The sequence below is a fragment of the Neolamprologus multifasciatus genome, chromosome 15, assembly GCF_963576455.1.
Source record: "Neolamprologus multifasciatus chromosome 15, fNeoMul1.2, whole genome shotgun sequence".
Classification (NCBI taxonomy): Eukaryota; Metazoa; Chordata; class Actinopteri; order Cichliformes; family Cichlidae; genus Neolamprologus; species Neolamprologus multifasciatus.
The window spans coordinates 12,038,641-12,061,099 of NC_140453.1; the positions used below are offsets into that span (position 1 = coordinate 12,038,641).

A 22,459-nucleotide genomic window follows, 5' to 3' on the forward strand; every position below is an offset into this window, starting at 1 on the left:
CAAATGTTACAGCAGACAGACTAAATGTAGGTAATTTTCCCAGTCAATTAGCGATACCCTTTAGATTGAAATACATAACAGTTTACAGCAGGCACAAATGTTCCCCATTCAGGGCCAGGTTATTTATTTAAAGTTTTATTGCATTAAAAAGCATATTACGTAAATGCATGACCCTGCTGAAATTGGATATATATAGAAGATGGCTTTATGGTGCACCATGAATATAAAACACTAACCAATCAAATAACAATGTATAGTACATTACTTCTATTGATCTAAAAGCATTTAAATGTTCCTGTGCTGTTTTTATATGTAGTTTGCATCTGTTGCTTTGCAGTGAAAGTGTAAAAGTAAGAGAAAGTCCAACTTTGACTATGCACTAAATGTTCTTTTTCCCTTTCTGCTGTTAAACCCATTAGCCTTTCATCGAACCACCGTCTTCCTCACTTCATTAATGCCCTGCATACATTCTGCGTATCTAACATCTACGTTCTTTCCTGTTTTTTTTAGAGTTGGAAACGATAATGGCTTCTTCTCTTAAATAAGCCCGAGCGCAAAGCACAAAAGAGAGAGTGAGGAGGAGTAATGATAATATGTTTGTCCCGCATTACGAAAGCTTTGAGCGAAAATAAATCCACCTCTGTTTCTACTTTGCCCTGCTCGCCAACAGTTTTTGTCTTTCCATTCTTCGGTCCTCCTATTGAGAGCGGACAAATGCAGCTTTTGGGAGTCTTCAATAGCGTTTTGTCTTCGTCTGAAACTGTTATTCTAAGCATCAAGGTTGGTTGAAGGTGAAGTGTGGGAGCAGTGGTCCACATGATGCAAGCACATCAGCAGGGGATACAACCTACAACACAGCGAAGTTGCTTTATCTTTACTGCAGATTCTCAAAGGTTTTAGCCATCCACCCCGTGTGCCCTTCCTCTGTTGTGCTGTAAATGCTGTAAATACTCTTTGTTTTTTAAAGAACAATTTCCTTTTAGAAATCCCCAAACTATATTCGCTTCTGTTCACACAGCGTCTAGGGAATCTCTTTGCTCTCCACTTCCAAAACCTCCAAAAACATGTTTGTATAAGGTTTTTTTCCCTGCCACTTCAAATTGTTTTTGAGATTTTAAAAAAACAGCTTAAATCTTTCCATGCACGTATCCAAACCTATGATTTGGAAAATCTTAAAGATCTACAAATGTCTTACCAAAAATGATAAAAAACCCAGAAGTAATTCCCTTCTGTGTGTGTGTGTGTGTGTTTGAGCTCGGAGGGCATTTGAGCCGCAAGAGCAGCTCATTCCCGCGATTGGGATCTTAGTTGGGAACCAATACGTCCTTCAACTTGAAAGGCCTGCAGACAGAAGCACGAACACAATCGTGATCCTCTGCGCGCATGCTCCTCATCAGCTTTTCTCCCATTTCTGGTGATTTTCTTTTCACGGTTTGCCATGTTCTCATCTCCTTTGATTAACGATAGCGCTGTTGTTATCGCAGATCCTGAAAGCAGACGCTCTCACTTTGTCATTGTTGGCACTCTAATCCAGTACGTTCTTTCTAAAGTTCTCTACTTCACACTAATCAACCACATTGTCTTTCCCCCCTCATTTCTCACTTCTTTTACTCTCCAAGAAACCTTTCTAAATTTGTGTCTCCAGATATCTGTGCAAAGATGCCAAAAGTTACCTGGTATATATTTATTTATTTAAAACAGTGGTAGGCAAAGCAAGGTGAACAGTTCACTTTTCACTGAGGATTATAATGAAATCAAATATCTAATATGGATATCTGGAACATATTCATTTGTGAATTATCAGCTTCATAAACATTAAAATGGGTGTTACAATATATTATTAGACAAATCTCAAGTCTCAGACACTGGAAATTGAAATCTGTCCAACATAGTTGAATGGAAACATGTAACCATGTGGAAAAATGCTGAAAATGACCAGCAGTGACTCACATGCTTCCTGTGGCTGAGCTGCTGTCTGTGGGCAGAGAGCCGTTGGAGCGTTCCATCTGAGCCAACCTGAGGAAAAAAAACACCATCAGGGAAATTACCAGCTGAAACTAAACCATTTGAAAGCTGTCAACATCTCATTTAAATGCAACAGAGCATTAGAGCAACAGCGTCAACAAATTATATTAATGCCACAGTAGCAGACCAATTAAAATTTAAAGCATCTCGTGGAGTCCACAAGCATGTGAATGATAAAGATGCCACAGTTTGTTCGGGCTTTTTTTGGTGCTTTTTGTTTTTAAGGGAGGAAATGGATTACATCATTGAGTGATTCTACTTTATGCATGCACAGTTTATATCCTAATATATGGGATCAATGTTTGGATGAATATGTACGACATGCTATGGGGAAAACGTTTTGTTTTCTTGATGACTTATGCAGTCAAAGCAGCCGTGCTAATGAGGCTGGTTCCCCACATCAAAGCCCGTCTTACACCAGTGCAAAAGGGGCAGATTAAAAATATAACCCACAATATTAAGAAATTGATCTCTGACAGAATATACATTAAAGGGAGAAGCTATAATTCTAATATGATATCTCATCAAAGTGTGCATATCTTCATGCGTATCCGTACGCTCCAATCTAATCTCTTATGTGTTTTTATTACAGCTGAAATTGTAATTCTGGTGTCACTTTTTCAGTGAAACGATACCACCAGAAACAGTGAGCGAAGGTTAATGATGTGTAGCTAATGGAAGGTTACAGGGCAGCCAGAGCAGCGCTGCGTCACGAGAGTCATAATGAGTAAAGATTTCTGCAGAAGTCGCGGAAACCAGCAGTTGGGTTTTGATACAGGAGATGAAATTTGGACCAATTAGAAAATCTTTTTAATGGCACAGATAGGATATAGCAAGTATATCAGTGGATCTTAGTATTAAAATGATTTTTAAAAGAACACGACAGAAATTTAGTCCAAGTGCAAAAAAAAAAAAAAAACTACTAAAAACATCAGTTTGTTGATGCTGTTAATGATTAACTGCAGCTCACACACTGTGCATGCAGATGTGCTGATGTACACAGCAAGATAATTTGAAGCGGGCGGTTAAAAGCAGCTATCGGGCCAATCTGTTACTAGACTGATTTTAGCAACACATCTATAATGTCACCAGCTCATGTGGTGGGTGGCTGCATGCCACTAAATCCACTCAGCAAGCAGACATCGGCATCAAGCTGATATTTAAAGTATGTCAACACTGTGATGGATTGTCACAAAGTTCAAAAAGAGCATATTAGGATTGTTTGTAACTTCCCTGGCACCCAAGCATAATCTCCCTCTACCACAAATGCATTTCCCTCACTTTAATCAAGATTTGGAAAACATCAATAAATGCTGTATTTTTCTATTATGGATCTCTTGAAAGGTTCAGGTCAATTATTTTTTCTATTTTTAAAGTAACAATGAAAAATCCAAACGCTATTGATTTTAATCAGATGCTTTGGTGCCGTCTGAGGAGAAAACTGGCAAACAGAATTCCGGCTTCTCTAATTTGTATGAAGCAAGTTTTAAAATGACACTTTCGGCACATAAATGAAGGCGGAATGCTTATTTTCGTCCCCAGTTTAGTTGGAACCATGCCATTTCCATCTTTCTGGGCTTTTTTTCCTCCCTTTCTTTTCTTTTGTCTCAGCTAGTAGGAAACATTTAACGTCCCTGACAATAGAGCCAGCTCAATTACCCAAAATAAGCAACGGGGTACTTTGATAGATGTAGAATTTACTTTCTTTGTGTTTGTTTCCGAATCTGAAGAGCCATTTGAGACATGTTTTGCTGTGTAATGACGATAAAACACAAAAAGAAAAGAAAAGCTGTTCCATTACTTATGAACGCCTGCACTACACATGCATCTTATGGTACTAAAAACACATTTACTTAATTAAATCCCATTTACTGGAAATTACATTAGATACATTACACATTTAAGAAACCACAATTGAATGTTTTCCCTAGCTTCCAAGCACCGACTGTTTCCGATTTATTCCATTTCTGTAGCTTGGAGACATTTAATTTGGTTGTCACATCTGCATTTATTGTTGCCCCTTTCAGATCATTATTTTAGTGCAAACTGAAGGGAAGTGCGGCCTGGGGGGGAGGGAAAAGCATCTACTTAAACGCTGATGTCCATTAGATAATGGTCTGCAGTTACAAGAATTCATAGAAAACTTTTTAAAATGGTCCTCAAAAAGAAGCTGTTCAACATTTAAATGCAATTATCGATTCTTTACACACATGCTTTGTGGCATTTGCAATGAGAGGATGGTGACTGGAGAATCCAGTGCCTACCTGCTGGCATAGTGCCCTATCCTGGAATGGGTGTCGTCATGAGAGAGCTGAGGTGACTGGGACAGCCTGAAAATGAACGGGGTAATGGAGATGAATGAGATTCAGCAAGCCCACACAAGCTCATTAACACACTGATATTCACATGCACACACACACACACACACACACACGTTCATGGACAGCCTAACAGCCCCTCATAACATCACCTAGAAAACAAATCTCATGGTCCTAGACAGAGAAATAGGAGCGCAGGATTATCTAAAGAGCAACTGGAGGGTTTTTGAAAGGCCTGCTGGGATCAGCAACTGAATGCTAGCTGGGTGCTCTAACAAGGAGAAAAAAGTGAGGGTGAGGAGACAGGGGGAGAGTTTTTTTGGTCCCATGCTCAGCCAGTGACTCAGGCAGGCAGGTGGGCAGGCAACATGCAGAGCAGTCATGGCTTAGTTGGTGTGAGGATGATGGGGGGAGATGAGTAAGTGAACAAGGGAGTAAAAGAGGCGGTGTTTTAAAGGCATTCCAGGCTGGAGACGAGGTGGTGTTTGCTGGTGGCGTAGATACTCACTCATACTGCTCCGGACACATGCTGATGAGGGTGACGGGACTGTAAGAGAATCGGGAGGGGAGAGGGAAGGGAAGTAAAGGAACCACAAATCATTTCAGGGTCAAAACCACTGAGCGGGTCAGAAACAAAACACACAGCAGGTAGAGGAAGAAGTGGAAGGAAAAAGTATGTCCAGCTGCTGAGCGCCTGGATTCAGCACACGAGAAGTTTGCCTTTAGGGCTTTCTTTGACTTTCAGATTCTGTCACTGTTTGGTTAGTTTTACTCAGCAAAAATACTTGTTTAGCTCTGGGGAAATAAAAATCAAAATCAAATGCATCCTTTCAAAACTGTCAACCATATCTACAGAGCCTGACTGATAGAAAGCACTGAGAGCAAACTTCCCCCGTGTGCACACAGGAAAGGCGTGTAAAACAGTGACCAACATATATCTAAATATACACCGCCGAGACTATCTCTCGTGGAGTTATCTTCAATCTGTTTCAGAACTAGACTTGGAAACAGTTTGGAAAAAGTGAAAATGGGCAGCTGGATCTGTCAGTGACACCCTGTAACACAAACAATGGTTGTGTGTGTCTGAAAGATCTCACACACAATGGGTTAATGATGCAAGTTGATTTTGCTGCAGTCACACACATCTCATTAAATTGGTTTCACAGTTGCTCCTGCATACAGAATGATATGGCCTAAATTCATTCCCTTTTCTCATTTATTTCCTGCAGGATTTACAGAAATAGCAAGCCAGGAAGAAAAAAAAAATCAGTACAGTAGAACCTATTTCCTGGTTAATCTGCTATTGAGTCCAATACAATATGTTATATAAGGAGAACTAAAAAAAAAACAGTGCGATAAGCACACAAACGAAGATACAGGTCATCGAGTTTTGCTAATAAAACACTGATGCCAGTCTTTTAAAGTTTCTGCTTTCCAGCCCATAATAACTGCTGCTATTTTTAGCGACCCAGAACACAAAATTGTCATTTGTAAACAAACGGGACACCTTCTAATCCCAAGAACACGAAGAAATGTGTCGTTTTCACAAAGGAGGCTGGCTAGAAATTGTTAAGATAACAGTTGAGGTTGACATTCTGTTGCCTCGCGCTTTTGTTCCCACATTAAAGCAAAGCAAATCAGAGGGAGACGTGAGGCATGGTGGTTATGTTTCTCACAGCGGGGCAGCCAGCGTAGTCACACTTCTGTAGCTGTGAGGAGAATTCAAAATGTAACAGGAGATTCAGACAGAACAGAGGAGGGGAAAAAAGAGAGAGAGAGAAAAAAGACGAGATCGGGGTCGGTATGGCAGGCTGAGCTAACTTCTTGGAGGCAGTGCTGCAGCATTTTACACACCCCCGCCTAAATCTTTGCCTGGAGGAATACTCGTTGTGCTCATCTCGCCTTTCAGGAGACCGACATTAGTCTTTAGCTCTGCAAAGATAGATAGCTTTGCAGATTGCAGATGTGTTTCCTTTCATACATATCTCTGCAACCTCTATTCAGTGAGAAAACTTCACTCTTTAGATGAACTCTGGAAATAAAGAAAACAAGGGGGGGAGGGCGGAGAAGCTGCTGCCTACGAGTTTGCTGCAGACAGAGGAGAGCTTAAGTTTGACCAGGTACCAAAGCAAATCATCCATATGTACAAATAATGTAAATATGACGGTGTATCACAAAAGATTGATATCAATCTGATCACTTGACCCATATTGCGTTACTGGCTCTTCGAGTGAATCAACAATGGGGGAATGAAAAGCTGAACAACAATAATGCTGTTTTTTTAGAGAGTCTTAGCTTACATGTGTGTTTATTTCATATTTTCAGTTGTTACCCTCCACAGCTAAACAAACTCTCTAAATCGGTTTCAGTTATGTACCGATGAACACAACAATGGACATAAGGGGCTTCTTTTAAAAAAAAACAACAACAACTAAGGTAGATGTTATTTTATATATTATGCTTTGTATGGTGTTCAGTATATTTCTATGCAAAACAAGAGGAGTTTCAATACACAGCAGTATATTCACAGTTGAAATCGGATGTTTACATACACTTTAGGGAGAAAGCATAAAAACATTTTTTCACTATTAAACATGAATTTAGAGTAAACTTGATTTGTTTTAGGTAAATAAATATTGAAATATCTTTGGAATTAGTTAAATGTCAGAATAAAGCGAGAGAGAGCTGTCTATTTTTATCACTTTCATCAAATTTAGGAGTACATATACACTAAGTTTATTGTTAATTAAGGAAACTCCAGACGATTCCATTCTGAGCTTAAGAAGCTTCTGATTGGTTGGTAGAGTCCACGTGAGTAAATTGGTGGCACACCTGTGGACGCATATAAGGCACGCCAAAAATGCAGAGCCTGTTTCTTTGACATGGGAAAATCAAGAGATATCAACCAAAACACCAGGAAAAGAATTGTGGAGCTCCATAAGTGTGGCTTAGTTTTGAATACAATTTGGTGCCATTTCAATTAAGAAATACAGACAATTTCTCTCTTTACTCTTAAATTTAACAAATGTTTTTATATTTATCAAACTAAAAAATTAAACATTTAGTCTGATTTGATGTTACAATTAAAAAAGTGTTTGTGTTTTTAGCTGAAGAGTATGTAGATCCTAGTTTAAGGTGTCCTGCATATGTGATATATATTTTTTTCCTATGTGAAGTCATTCTTTTTGAACAAAACTCAAAACAGAGCCTATTAATCTTTCAGTCATTTCTACCCTCACTTAATTTCCTTTCGCTGCTCAACTCTCACACAGTGGCTCAGCTATAGTCCAATCCCTCCATATTGTGGCCAATCACAAGCAAGGAAATAGGATAATATCATTATGTGAAAAAAAGAGAGGGTGAGAGACAAGTCAAGTGGGGCGTGCCTGACACCCGTAAATGAAGCAGCATCTGGCTGCAGTTTAAAGACTTTTTTTGTCTTGGTCTTGTCTCAACTTGGTCTCGGTCTTGGTCTCGTCTCGAGTTGGTCTTGTCTTGGTCTCGATACCCTCTGGTCTTGGTCTTGTCTTGGTCTCGGTTTAGACGGTCTTGACTACAAGTCTAATTCAAAGTCATGTGAATCACCTTTAGTTTGTTCTTTTCCTCAGTTTAAACATCAGCAGGTCATCTTGTCTATATATGTGAACTAAAAAGAGTTTGAACAGTTGTACCCAACAAAGTATAATGTGTATGTGTTAGTCACCGTAGGGATATTACTCCTCTGCATTTAACCCATTCACCCAATGAAGCAGTGGGCACCAGTGCCACCAGTGGCCACCAGTGCAGCGCCCGGGGAGCAGTGTGTAGGGACGGTTCCTTGCTAAGGGGTACCTCAGGGTAGCCGTTCAGTGGATTCAAACCCCCGACCTTCCGATCATGGGGCAACCACTTTACCTACTAAGCTATCCCCCTTCCCACTGAGTATTTAAAAATAGTAAACATATATATAATAAAACAGTATTTTTCTTAATGTAATAAATATAAAAACTATTTTACTGCCATATGACAATGGAAAACGTTTTCCTGCTATTGATTTATCCTTGTCAAATCATTCCATTAAAACTTTTACTTATACAAGAAAATTCTCCCACAAGCTTTCAAATCCACATTCAAAACCATTAACCTTCCGGCGAGACCTAATACAACGGAGACTCATCTGCTTCATCTAGTAACATTGGGTGAAAAGCAAAAAAAAACCCTAACACTGAGTGGAATACCATTTGAATGGTTCTTTCACATTATCAAATATAGCTGCGACGAATCTAAAATCCTATCTGGCGTGAAATGAAGCAAAGATATAAGTGGGAGGTGAGAGTAGGTGGTGTTTTGCTCACTCTCAAGGTGGAGAGAGTGGGTGGAATTAAACAAAATAACAAAAAAGAAACGATGTTACGCGAGTGGAGAAGAGGGAACGCGAGAGAGTGAGTGCATTAGTGAGGGCAATTATTCAACAGACAATCTAATTTTCTCTTCTGCTGCTCAGTACTATAAAATCACTACTTCTTAAAAGTTCCCTTTGTTATGATGACTAATGAAGACTGACAACGCACTAAAAAGGTTTGGAGTGACACTTAAAATCTCTTAATATTTAGAAATAAAAACTGCAAAACAAATTGGAAATTAAAAACTGTATATTTTAAAATTGTAAACAAGCATTATCTTAGTGCAACAAACATGACTGCAATTGTTCTGGTGTTTACCTAATCTGAATTAAAGCTCTTATTAAGCAGGAACCCAGACCTTGTTCCAATTACAGAAAAATCCATTTCAATTTAGGTCACGGTATTAATTTTTATGATGCAGAGATGGCAGAAGCCACCAGACGGTGACAATACAGAGCTAAAATGAACGGGAGCATTTCTTAACACTGGCTATGTTTGGGCCAGATCTTACAGGCGGTCCAAAAGCTGCTTTCTTTGCCTGTGGCGATACATGGATGGCCCAGTGATCACAGATGAGACCTAATGCTGTAAAAGAGACAAAATGATGAGCATGAAATAGCCCTAAATTTCTTTAAGTCTCCATTCGCTTCTGCCATATTTTGAAAAGTTCTCTGCATTTCGCTGTAATTTCACTACCTTTTAGAGACATTTATCAAACCAGAAGCTCTGCAGGAGTCATTTTTCAGAGAGGAAGAGAAGTGAAAATGGAGCGAGGTGGGAGGTGAGGAGGACAGGCAAGGATGGGAGGGATGAAAGCAGTACAGCAATCCATCTGAACGGTGACTGAGCACGAGTCGGGAAAAATTTATTGAGAGAAAACAAGTGACTCATTGTGTGTGCATACGTGAACAGCACCGAGAGTTGTTTTGCTTTAAAAGATGCAAAAACTACATGGTTCAACGGAATTGAATGTTGCATTAGGAGTGAGTGAGTGATGGCACATTAAAAAAATACTAACAAACAAAAACAAAGGAACCAACGGGGGGACAAAAATGCACAGTGAGGGACGTTTTATTTTATTGTGAGTCTCTTGTTTGAAGGGGCAGTAACTCAGACAGCCTCCTGGAAGGTATGACGTAGGATATCTACATAATATGGGCCTAGTTAAACTGCTCTTTTCGGTAGGATTTAAGGCTGGTAGCAGAAGGGACATAAATTAGACATAATCACTGGGCCAGTGTTGCAGACAAAGGATCCACAGTGCACCCGCTTTAATTCAATTGGTCCATTTCTAAGAATGAAGAAAAAGAGTTTTAGTGCTAACTGTTGCTTATGCAGCAAACACCACAGTTCTGTTCCTTACTGAAGGATAGTCCAAAGCTCTTTTGTGGAGGTTGGCTGTCTTTTGCACACCTTTGTGAATTCATAATTCTATCAATTTTGATAAGATGCAGATAACTGCAGACACGCACTGCTGTAGCTGTCCCCTGTCCTCCTTTGAACATGTTGTTGACTATCTGAGCAAATAATCCCAAATTTGGATGAATGGAGTGAAAGACTAAATGCATGTTTGAGCTTTGAGTCAAGTCTTTGCTGGATTTTTTCATATTTCTTAAGGACATGACTTTCAGTGACTGTTCATCTTTTGAAGATTGTTTTTTAGCCCTGCTTTTGTCTCCCACTTGTCCGGTGTCCTTAATTTATTTTTTTACCACAGACACAGTTCGCACGATGCTGATAGCTCTTTGGGAATCACTTTGTTGGTGCAAAAATACTATTTTATTCCTGTCAAACTCTGTTATCTTTGCCATTTTTCATAAACCGAACTAAAGAAATGGGAACAAATTATATGTTTTCATGACAGGCTGCAAGTGACAAAGTGCTTAAAGATAGAAAAGTACCAATTTTAAATTCTAAGTTGTGTGTAGGCGCCTCAGTGTTTCATCCTTTGTTTGTTAAGCCACTCAGCGCTGACATATGAATCATTCAAGCATTAAAAAGGCACCTAAATCAAACAGAAAAACCAAAACATTGAAAATGGCCAGGTTGCAGGACTGGACTGAAAATGAGTGAAATGAGCGAAAGGCAGCCAGTGTCAAAGAAAAACTTTCAAAGAGCTTCAGAACCCTGGAGAACTGATACTCAAGACCACTATAATGAAAGTAAAAGAAAGTCTGTCTCCTTGAAAGCAAAATATAAAGAAATGCTGGGGGGCTCAATGCCCTCAAAACAAGACTCTAAGAACTTAGAGTTTGACGGCACATCATGCCACATGATGTGCCGTCAAACTCTGTGCGTGCCACCATATTTGTGACACTTTGGCTAGTCATGCACCAGGTTACAAAAATCAAGCTGCTGCAGCTGAGTTGAGTGTACAATCGGTGTTGGGTTTTACCACCATTTTAATGTTACTCCAGCACTGAAGCTCAGAGATATACAGATATACACTGGGAACTGCCAAAACACACTCAAAGGCTTCCACAGTTTAGACTTCATCTCTTTCTATATCAATTGCTTATGTTGTAGAATTGTCAGTGTGTCTTCTTATGCCTTCCTACACCTTAATGGTGAGCATAAATAGAAATGCCAGCGTGAGGATATTGCATCGTGCGTGGAGGGTTAACTTGCTGCTTAATAGTCCTTAACAACAGTGTGGACACACAAAACTTCCTTTAAGGGTTATAGCAACTATGGAAAAGTTTTTGTGATCCAAAAGCACGTATAAAAAAGAAACTTATGAGTTACTTACGTTTCCATGTTGTCGCCCTCTAAAACCGTCTGTACTGGTAGGTAACCTAGCCGTGGATGTTTGGCAAAGTACTTCTTAGATCGGAATTTGTTCTTCAGCACTTTGGTGAAATCACGCATGTCCTCACCTGATGTCGTCTGTCAGAGGAAAAAACATAGATGGGCAGGGGGTTGCTTATTATTTATTGTAGTGTGTAATGAGTTCAAAGATTTCGACAGTCTCTTGTGCACGCATAAGCATTTGCGTGTAAGAGAATGTGTTTGCTAATTAGATACTTAGCAGAGGTGTTCTTGCAGAAGCGCTTTCCGCCACGCAAGCAACCAGTAAATTACCAAACGGGTTTGACCACAGGGAGAGAAAATCCCTTCCAAAAGATGCAGACAACCACTGCTAAACACACACACAGGGGCACGCGCACACGCACACACACACGCAGGCAAATACACAGCTCCTACAGTTGACAGATATGCATAAATGAACAGACTCTATTGAGTTCACTCGGCTTATTGACTAATCCACACAATTTAAGATGGTAGCTTGAGCAAACCAACAGCAATTACAGAAGAGTTATACTAAAGCTGGAGAAGAATTTGTGCATGTGTGTAAGCTCCTTCCTGTGAGGATTGAGAGACATGCATTTTTTATTCTACTGCCTCTATTACATTAGGAGGGGGGGTAGATATAAGACCCCAGTTGGAAACGAGTCAAGATGTTTCAATAACATGACGAGACAGGCAATCGCAGTCAAACTGAAACACAATATTCTCTTAGGACAGTTCAAAACTTTGAAATTACAGTAATCAATACATCACACCCCAAAGTTGTTTAATATCCCTGACAAAAACAATGAGAAATATGAAGACACCACTCCCATAAAAATCATAAGCTAATAAAAAATATATAATATTGTGGCCATAAAATAAACAGTATGACAAAGATGAGAAAACAATCTTATTAAATGACCGCAGTGAGTCTCACCAAAGCTGCTATAAATCTGTAACTCTCTGCAAAATGCGTTTATTATTCAATATGGACTTAATATTTTCAAAAGCATAAAACTGAAACACAATTTGGTTCGAGCATGGGGAGACAAACAAGTATAATTACATATCATGTTGATGTTTTTTGGGGGGTTTTTTTGTTGAGGGAAATAAAGAAAAAACTTTTACTACTAAGATAAAGCTAAGCTGAACTGTGAGATTTAAAATGAGACAATAAAGTGATCCACAACTTATTATTTTGTCAGAGATCTATATCTCTCAGGTTGAAAAAGCAAGATCTGGGTGATTTCCTCCCAGTCCTCACTGTGCTGAGGTTCAATAAAGCTCTGTGAAGATGGATATGCAGCGTTTATGAACCTGGAGTTGAGTTTCGAGGCTTTACACTGCGATTTGAGTCAAAACTTTCAAGGTTTCTCTTCGTGATCTTTTATTGATCTGGCTGTAAGCTTTATGTCAGTGTTTGAGCAAAACGCAGCTTCACCATGTTGTGTTGTTCTTGTACTTAGCCCCATCCACTCTCTCTTTCTCCTCACACATTTCCCTTGCTGAGAAACCTGTGGACACTATGCTGCTGTCACATTCTTTCAGACACATGCACGCAAACAGAAAGTTGCAGCTGTTATAGCAGACACGAGTCTGAATACTGTGGCTGACAACTTAAAATATTCATTTAATCTTCAACTTTGTTTTTTGTTTTGTTATTGCACTTTTCAGGCTGCTGTCATGATGATTTTTCCCCACCCCAACAAAAGAGATCTCTGTCACACTGATTACTGTCCTTATGGCAAGATCTGCCATCATATCTCTTGCATGAGCGTGAGCTTAGTCAGAGTTTCAATTATCTTTGCTGTATTTGATTTGCATTTCATTTACATGTGTGCAAATGGCCGAGAAAAACCTCAATAAAATCTCCTTTGATTTTAAGAAAAAATAAGGAAAGTGAAAAGGGAAAAAGCCTTTTTCCCCCCAGTTTTCTTTTCAGTGAAGGGAATCAGTAACCTCTTGAGTGATTACCCGGTAGCTGAGTACTAATAATTAACTAATAGATTAAGTGTTTGTTGCTGCAGCACAGCTGAAAGTAAAAAAAATTAAATAAATGTTTTTTCAAAGTCAAGTCTGTCAGGCAGCTGCTGGGCATTTTAACTCAGGGAAGAGTGATCACTGCTCCCTACAGCTACTCCTCCAAAGTCAATATCTATCCCATTTAGGAAATTGAAAAAGCAAATTAAAAGACAGAAATGAGAAATGTCGAGAGAAACTCGAGTCACTCAAAGTATGACGTTAAGCAATACTGAAAAGAGTCAGGCCCACAAGTGTTAGATCCTAATTGAGGAGAAGAGCAACGTTCAATTTTGCCAAGCTCCCGTTTTTCCAATATTCATCTCTAGCTGTGAAGTGAAATATTTTTGGCTTGGAAGGATAAAAATATAACCTTGAGTATTTTACCATTTGTACGTTCGGAATTAAGCCAGGGGTGTTTCGGGAGGGCTGATTGAGAAACAAGACAAAGGAATTTAACAGCATGTGAGGCGACAACAAATTCTGCAGTTGACAGAAGTTTAAAGTTTAAAGGGAAAAAAGAGGTTAGTTAAAGCCTACAGCGGGGAAAATAAGTATTTGACACATCAGCATTTCCAGCAGTAAGGGGATTTCCAAGTGGACTATTGACACAACATTCCCACCAGATGTTGCCATCAAGCCAAACATTGAAGTCATACACACAAATCAGAACATTTAAGTATACAAGTTAAACCATAATAAATAAAGTGAAATGACACAGGGAATAAGTATTGAACACACTTTATTTAATACTTTGTAGAAAAGCCTTTGTTGGTGATTACAGCTTCTAGACGCCTCTTGTATGGATAGACCAGTCGTCTGCATTGCTCAGGAGTGATTCTGGCCCATTCCTCCACACAAACGGTCTTTAAATCGTGGAGGTTCCTTGGGCCTCTTCTATGAACCTTAATCTTCAGTTCTCTCCATAGATTCTCTATGGGATTTAGGTCAGGTGATTGACTGGGCCATTCAAGCAACTTGATTTTCTTTCTTTGGAACCACTTCATTGTTTCCTTGGCCTTGTGTTTGGGATCATTGTCTTGCTGGAATGTCCACCCTCTTTTCATTTTTAGCTTCCTGGTAGATGGCAGCAGATTCTTATCCAGAATGTCCCGGTACATCGCTCCATTCATCCTGCCTTCAATGATATGAAGTCTGCCAGTACCCCTTGCTGAAAAGCAGCCCCAAACCATGATGCTTCCACCCCCAAACTTAACTGTTGGTATGGTGTTCTTGGGGTGGTGAGCAGTGCCATTTCTCCTCCAAACATGGTGTGTAGAATGACTGCCAAAAAGTTCTATTTTGCTTTCATCTGACCATACTATAGTCTCCCAATAATCCACAGGCTTCTCCAAATGCTGTTGCGCAAATTTTAACCGAGCCTTGACATGCTTTTTGTTCAGCAATGGAGTCTTGCGTGGTGAGCGTGCATGGATGCCATGGCGGGTCAGTGCATTGCTTATAGTTTTCTTTGACACAACAGTACCTGCTGATGCAAGGTCTTCCTGAAGTTCTGTCCGAGTGGTTCTTGGCTCTTGGAGTACTCTCCTGATTATTCTGTGGACTCCTCGGACAGGGATCTTGCGTGGAGCACCTGATCGTGGCTGGTTTATGGTGAACTGATGCTCTTTCCATTTCCGGATAATGGCCCCCACAGTGCTCACAGGAACATTCAGCATTCTGGAAATGCGCCTATAACCATTCCCATCACAATGCTTTTCAACGATGAGATTACGCAGATCTTGTGAGAGTTCTTTGCCTTTACCCATCATGAAGTCTTTCCTGTGTGCCTTCTGGGTAATGAGGGGCCTTTATGGGCCATCAATTAGGACTACAGCAGCTGATTCCAGTTAGTACTGATAGGGGACTGGGTTTCTCCATCACTACTGACAGATTTCAGGTGATCTCCTGGCTTTCTATGTCATTTTGCCCCTTGTTATCTTCATGTATTCAATACTTATTCCCTGTGTCATTTCACTTTATTCATTATGGTTTAACTTGTATACTTAAATGTTCTGATTTGTGTGTATGACTTCAATGTTTGGCTTGATGGCAACATCTGGTGGGAATGTTGTGTCAATAGTCCACTTGGAAATCCCCTTACTGCTGGAAATGCTGATGTGTCAAATACTTATTTTCCCCGCTGTAGATGCTTCAGATTCACTAAATGTGTCGTCAGTATAACGTGATGTGAACAAGTCTGTTTGTGTTTTGATTCGGGCTGTTTCTAATCTACGTTACATCCGATACGTTTGCCTCTTGTGCACTCTGATACACGCAGTTTCTGATTTCTCTGTAAATGCCAAACACCTTCAGCACGTTGGGTGACTGCCAAGGTATTATCGACATTAAATGCTGTCTGTCAGTTTCATTAGAAAATTCATATACTAAATACTTACCAGTAACTTCCATTAATCATGCTACCTTACCATTCTCATCATGTATATGCGGTATCATATAAAGATTTAGGAACTGATGCATTTTCATACTTTTTAACTCTAGACTCTAAAGGCTACCCAATACTTTAGAAATGAACCTATCCTGAGTCTACAGCTTGATCTATCACAATTTCTCACTGAGGCTCCTGTGAATGTCAGAGGGAAACTCCCAGCAAAGTTTAAAAAATTTTCCTCCCAGAAGAGTGCAGTCTACTTTAGCTGCAGATGAATGCAAATGACTTTCAAACAATGCACGTTTAATAAATAACTCTGGTTGAACCCAGACAAAGAAAACCAGAGAGTAAGACATGACTAGAAGATTAAAATAACAGCATGCATTAAGTGCAAGATTGTGTTAAAGAAATTGGAAATGAAAATATGTATGAATGTGCTGCTGTAATACTTCAGATTTCCCTTAAAGGGTATTAAAAGAAGAACATGAATATTCAAGGAGTGGGAAGAGTGTGAGTCAGTGATTTATGACATCGGGCATGGAACGGTTTTAATGAAAGATGGGTTAGGAGGTAACCAAAGACTGAAGTCTGTCTGAACCCCGAATACGTGTGCTTTCATTAAATGGATGAGTGGAATGTGTGAGCATGTGGAAAAGAGATATGAGATGAGCTAGTGGGCAACGTCTGTGTGTGTGTGTTACTTTCTTACCGGTGTGCAGTACTCCACCATTGGGTAGTTAAGCTTGTGACCCTTGGCGGTGCGCCCAGAAAAGAAGCAGCTCTGACACACGTCGTAGTTGAAATGCTTCAGACTGCGATACCTAGAGACAGAGAGAGGGCGAGGTGAAAAGTGAGATAAGTTGAGATGGGACGATGTGTGTGTGTGTGTCACTTTCATGTCTTCAGGATGTGTTTCTGGGTGTGTGGGCACATATGCACCACTACAACACGACTCCTCTCCAGTCTACTCCGGAGTCACCTGGAGAGCTGCTGACTTCCAGAGTCACTCCATCAACCTTTGCTGCATGAATATGTTTACGTGCACACAAAAGTACATTCACGTGCGCATACACACACATACAAAATGTGCTGACAGAGCGACAGACAGTTGGATTTTCACCAAAGCACAACAATGTGACAACAACTGTTGGGATGTTGTCCTCAGCAGCAGCTGTAGCCAGAAGGCCATTTAACAGCTAAATTGAGACAGGAGCCATTCAGACATAATAGCTTAAGTCTTTTATCTTTCTCTCCTTTCCAGCTCTCCCAAGGTTAGCTGACTGATGAGCTACAAAAGAGAGCTATATATCAAAGGATGCAACAGTGCGCATGACACCTCCAAGTCAAATTTGCCATTATGTACTGACACATAGCATATTACTGTTAAGGGGATGGGGGTGGGGTTTGAGTCACCTTCACTTAGAAGGTGTTGAGATGGCCCTCATTTAATTCGCCAGCTTTGGGTAACCAGCAAACTTGTATTGTTTGGTGATCTCCTTTTTGCTATTGATCAATGTAGGATCAACTCAAGCAGTGAAAAAACCCCCACAAAAAACCCAACAGCAACAGCAGCCTTGGTGATAACTGATTAGCGTTTAGCATTATTGCCTCTTCAGTTACGTACTGGTAATTTTAAGCCCATGCTCTTGGTTGTAAATGTTCCTTGAATGGTCGATTAATGGCTCAGTCTCAAAACATTAACCTCCTAGGACCTGGCGTCCACATATGTGGACATCACATTTTGGGTTATTTAGACCAAAATACTCAATTTTGCTCTACATGGGCCTGATATCCACTTACGAGGACATTATACTGCTACTGTTCTATCAAAATTTTAAACAAATATCCTCATATGTGGCTCTTATTTTTCATAAAAACTAAAATAATGTAGAAAAAAAATCTGGTAATTCTTTATTTTTACATTCATTGGGCCCCAATATGCCCAAATATCAAAGAGAAATAAAAAATGCATGCCGTGGAAGAGTTCGGGTCTTAGGAGGTTAAAGTAGGACGGTAACCTCCTTCAAATTAGGGGAGAAAAAAGACTGCATTTAGGTTTTTGCAACTGCCGACTTATTCCAAGTAGTTGCAGTGACTGGCTGGTCGGACAGATGTTGGGGGTTTTGCACTTTGGACTTTGAAGGATATTGCACAGGTCACCCTAGTGGGAGACAATTTGATTCCAAACTGAGTCCAGCTCAGTGGCTAATCACTCAAAGACAGCGTGGCAAAGGTTCCTAAGTAACTGACATCTAAATTAGAAACACACATTACAAACAGAGCACAACTCGGTCGCTTGCAGATAAACTGCTGTCCTTTTTTTGGTTGTTCTGTTAATACGAACAAGGGTTGTTATCAAATTGTTATCTTTTTTTAACAAAATAAGTACTTATGAAACAAATGTAAATAACTATTTTCTACTTAACCACAAATATATTTCAGTCAGAATAAACAGTGCAAGAAAAAAAAATACATGCAAAGTACCAAGAGTGCAAATACGACTCAGTGGCATATAACCTATCTCACTAATTTGCAGAATTGAGTTAACATACACCCAGTCAACTCAAACATATATGTTGACCCTCCCCATCCAAGGCTAATTTTAAACCTACTGATATTCAGAAGAACATGAAAAGTACTTGAAACCCAGTTGGTGCCATGTCTCAAGACCACACAAAATGCCTGCTATGCATTTTTCTTCCCCTTTCATTTCTGCTCCCTGCCTTTCCTTCCCACTATCGCGCTCTCTCATCGATCAATGACACAACTTGGGAGATGTGTGTTTCATCAAATGCCTGAGCGTATTTCTCTTTCTGCTGGCAAAGCAAGGTATCCGAAGGAGGCAATCCTGCCACCTAACCTTACTTAGAAAGGTGGGGTTATTACCATCTCCGGCCACACAAAAAGCATTTCCATCAGGCTGGCCAGTGGAAAACCTGAATTTGTTTTGAAATAAATAAACCTGTTGATCTTTCGCTACCTGCAATTACTCAGTAAGAGCAGTAGCCAAATAAAAGACAGGCAATATTTAGAGCATGTGTTTGTGTGTGTCAGTACTGCACAGGATCACAGGGTGGTCTTCTGCCAGTTGTTAGCTGGGTGATCAGCTGTTTAAAAATTTTGAGAATCTGGTGGTGCGCTACATGTTTGCGTGTATGAGAATGTCATTTTGTTTGTGAGTACTTGTGCAAGCTCCACTGCAAACCTCCGGATGGTATTTAGTCAGTGGTGTATCAGCTGCTGACATTTAGATAAATGCCTGCCCTCCAGAGCAGACCTGCCCTTTATGCTCAACCAGGAGAAAACAATGCAGAACACTTCTAGATTTGCTGTGTGTGTGTGGAGCCTGTTACAAGTTGCAGACTTTATCACCTTTATTTATTTGGCATGTTGCGCAAATGCCAACCTGAATGCTAAATAGGAATATGTGTATTTACCGGAAGCCAACAATAGGACACTCCTTGCAGATGTTACACTTGGCTTGATGTTTCGCCGTTTCTGCAGCAGCCACTCTGTGCAGGACAGGAAGCCAAACCATGGACTGAGGCTCCAGACGCATCCAGTCAATTAACTCCCTGGGCTTTAGCTCCACCTTATTGTTTACCTAGACATTTAAAAAAAACAAGGAGGCAGGATTAAGAATTAGGCTTTTAAATCAAAGGTTTATCAATCATATGATTTACAGTTCAATAAAGGTTCAGCAATGAGAGCTGATAAAATATAAAAGGCACTCTGCAGCATGAGAGAAAAACACGCAGACCAGAAATAACCAACAGGCAATAACTTCTGACTTGTTACCAAACACGCAATAAAGACGCAGACAAATTTAAGATGACCATACATATTAAAGTGATGAGTCCCTGTGGCTCGTTAAGGCCTTGAATTGTGAACCAAGACTAAATAACTTTTATGAGCTCTTTATTCATGTTTATTGGTTGAAATATCTTACAGTAAACAATGATTGATTTTAACACCCTCTCTGCCCTACACACCCCATAGTTGCACTGTTAGATAACAGCATTGTTGCTCTGTGCAGATACCGTTGAAAAACGCTCTTAAACTCCTACTCATAAGTGCTGCTTTATACTTTTGGGGGTGTAACTTGTACAGTGCTACGCATGAAAACTGCAGAGTAAACAATCTGCTTATCTCCTGTTTCAATAACTTAAGTTCTTTATTAGCTTAACCAATCAAATGTTTTAAATGATTCCAACAAGTGCCGTAATCCAACACAGGAATGTTCACAACATGTTTTTCAGCTGGATCTTTGCTCATCTGCAGACAATAATGAACCCAATGGAAAAGTCAACACATGAAGCAAAGCTTTGGCATGGCTGCTGTTACTGCAAAACAAATCAAAGGCAACCTTTCCATCATGCCTGACACACAAAAGGGCAGCAAAGGGCAGAATACATTTGCAACAAGAAGAGCAAACAATCAAAAGGAACAACATTAGTAAATGTGTTTGCGTGTTTCCTCCTGTTCCCTTTTCAAGGCTTATGGTGTGCAGGACTATACGGCATCTCGACTTCATTTACATATACTTTTGAAAATAAATTCCAGCTAAAATATGAACCAAAAAAAAAAAAAAAAAAAGAAAATCACACATTTAAACCAAAAAAATCCTGTTCTGGCTGGACTCTCAATGTAAACAGTGTCAGGATGTCTTTACCTTCTCTCAAAGCTTTTGTTTTACTGAACATAATATATATATATATTTTTAATACTACTCAAATCAAAGTCAGGTTTCTAAGCTTTTTTTTCTTCACCATCCCAAAGTTAAAACTAACAAAATAAAGGTATTGTGGAACAGTGACACTTAATTTAAAATTATCTGTGGAACAGAAATGCATCAAGTATCTTTGTCCTTTTCAAAGTTTATATTGAGAAAAAGGATAAATTTCAACAAACAAAAAGCCAAATATCCCCGTTTTCTGCTTCAAATGCCAATCCTAAAAGGGAAATATTTGCACTGTTTATAGGAGTGTGGTGACAGAGACAAACCCTATCCTTCCTGACTCTTGTAAATCTCTCTGCTGGCCTTAAAACCCCTTAATATTATCTAAATATGTGGTTGATAACCTTTAAAGGGAAAACAGTTGATCAAAGACAGGACATATTGACATGTGGCATCATTGATCTTATCAAAACTGCCTTCAAATTATCCCAAAAAGCCATGGTGTACTCGTTTACTCTCAGCCTTTCCCATTTATCATAACTGTGTCATAAATGCAGACGACGATACTGTAAATCAGCAAATATCTACACTGGATATTGGTGAAGCTCTAGTTTAAATTCATTGTATCGGTGGCTCTTTTTACTCAATTACAATCTTGTAAATAATAACATGCTCCATGTAACATATATTTTAGTAACTGCAGGTAATCAAAGAAAGCTATATTTTGGTATTCTTTATGAAACTCTGGTTTTACACTGACATTGTCCTTAAAGTACTAAAGTGAGGTTTAACTTTAAAAAATTAACCTTGGGTTTGGTAACTGTTAATGTTTCTGAGGCAGGTTTGGGGGTTTTTTTTTTTTTTTTTTTTTTTTTTTTTTTTAAATTGAAGACAGCTTTTAAGATTCAGATTCATAAATGAGAACACATCCAATTAATTCCTCACCTTTATGACTTCTCAAATGGTCTTTAACGCTCCTCCACTCTTTCATTTGATCTTCCCATGCACCACCTCTCCATCTCTCCTTTCCCATACATTAGTCTGATCTGCGCCTTCTCTTCCTCCTACTTACCATCTAACGGCAGAATTATAGCACTTACAGATTAATTGCTGGGTGTCTCAAAGGATGACTAGATAGATGGACGGATGGATAAATGAAGGAGAGTAACAAAGGAATGGCGAAAGAGGCTATATTTATGGCGGCGCAACTCATTTATCACAGACCCCATTAAAGGAAATGGAATAAGCGACTGCTCTGTCACTGATGGGGCTGACTGACACACAGGTGGCATGGGGCTTCGCTCGCCCATGTGTATGCATGTGTAAATAAAAGAGACACAGAGAGTGTGTGAGAGTTTATGTCTGCCTGGTTTCCACTTGCCAACCCGGCTGGATGATTGAATGATTAATGAGCAACTGGACTACAGCTGGCACAGCAATTCACGACCAAGTCTGTGAGCAATTTATGTCCATATAAGCGTGCGTGCACTCATGCATGTATATATCTCCTTGTGGATATGTGCGTATTATTATGACATCAAGGCGAGGCAGCAAGGTGTTTGCCTCTTTGCAATATTTCGAGAAGAAAACAGAGGGAGAGATAAAGTTTAAAACTGCCTCCCTCTGCTATTCTGGGAGGCGCGCGGCAGGAAATCAGTGAAATTTATAGCTTCCTAATTTTAATGTTTGGCTCCCATTTATGACCACCGAAGCACGAGCCAGGGGGAGGAAGAGTGAGAGAAATGAAACAGTGATCCTGGGGGGGATAAGGACATCATTAAATGCCAGTAACGTCCAGAGGTAAACTCGCAGAAAGTGGTTAGCTGACTGCAGTAAAACACTAGAGGACAGCCAG

General features: G+C 39.7%; 1 protein-coding gene across 6 annotated transcripts in view; it reads right to left on the reverse strand.

The window, feature by feature from the left end:
• utrn (utrophin) overlaps window positions 1-22,459 on the reverse strand; it is a 201,181-nt gene that overhangs the window by 17,445 nt on the left and 161,277 nt on the right. For 4 of the 6 annotated variants that reach the window (XM_085133820.1, XM_085133819.1, XM_085133815.1 and 1 more), the window contains 6 exons: window positions 19,364-19,530; window positions 16,636-16,747; window positions 11,475-11,611; window positions 4,852-4,890; window positions 4,290-4,355; window positions 1,951-2,016 (listed from right to left, as the gene is read on the reverse strand). In XM_085133820.1, coding sequence (XP_084989946.1) covers window positions 1,951-2,016; window positions 4,290-4,355; window positions 4,852-4,890; window positions 11,475-11,611; window positions 16,636-16,747; window positions 19,364-19,530 — 587 coding nt within the window. The remainder of the gene's footprint in view (window positions 1-1,950; window positions 2,017-4,289; window positions 4,356-4,851; window positions 4,891-11,474; window positions 11,612-16,635; window positions 16,748-19,363; window positions 19,531-22,459) is intronic. The other 2 variants (XM_085133817.1, XM_085133818.1) reach the window with 2 other exon arrangements.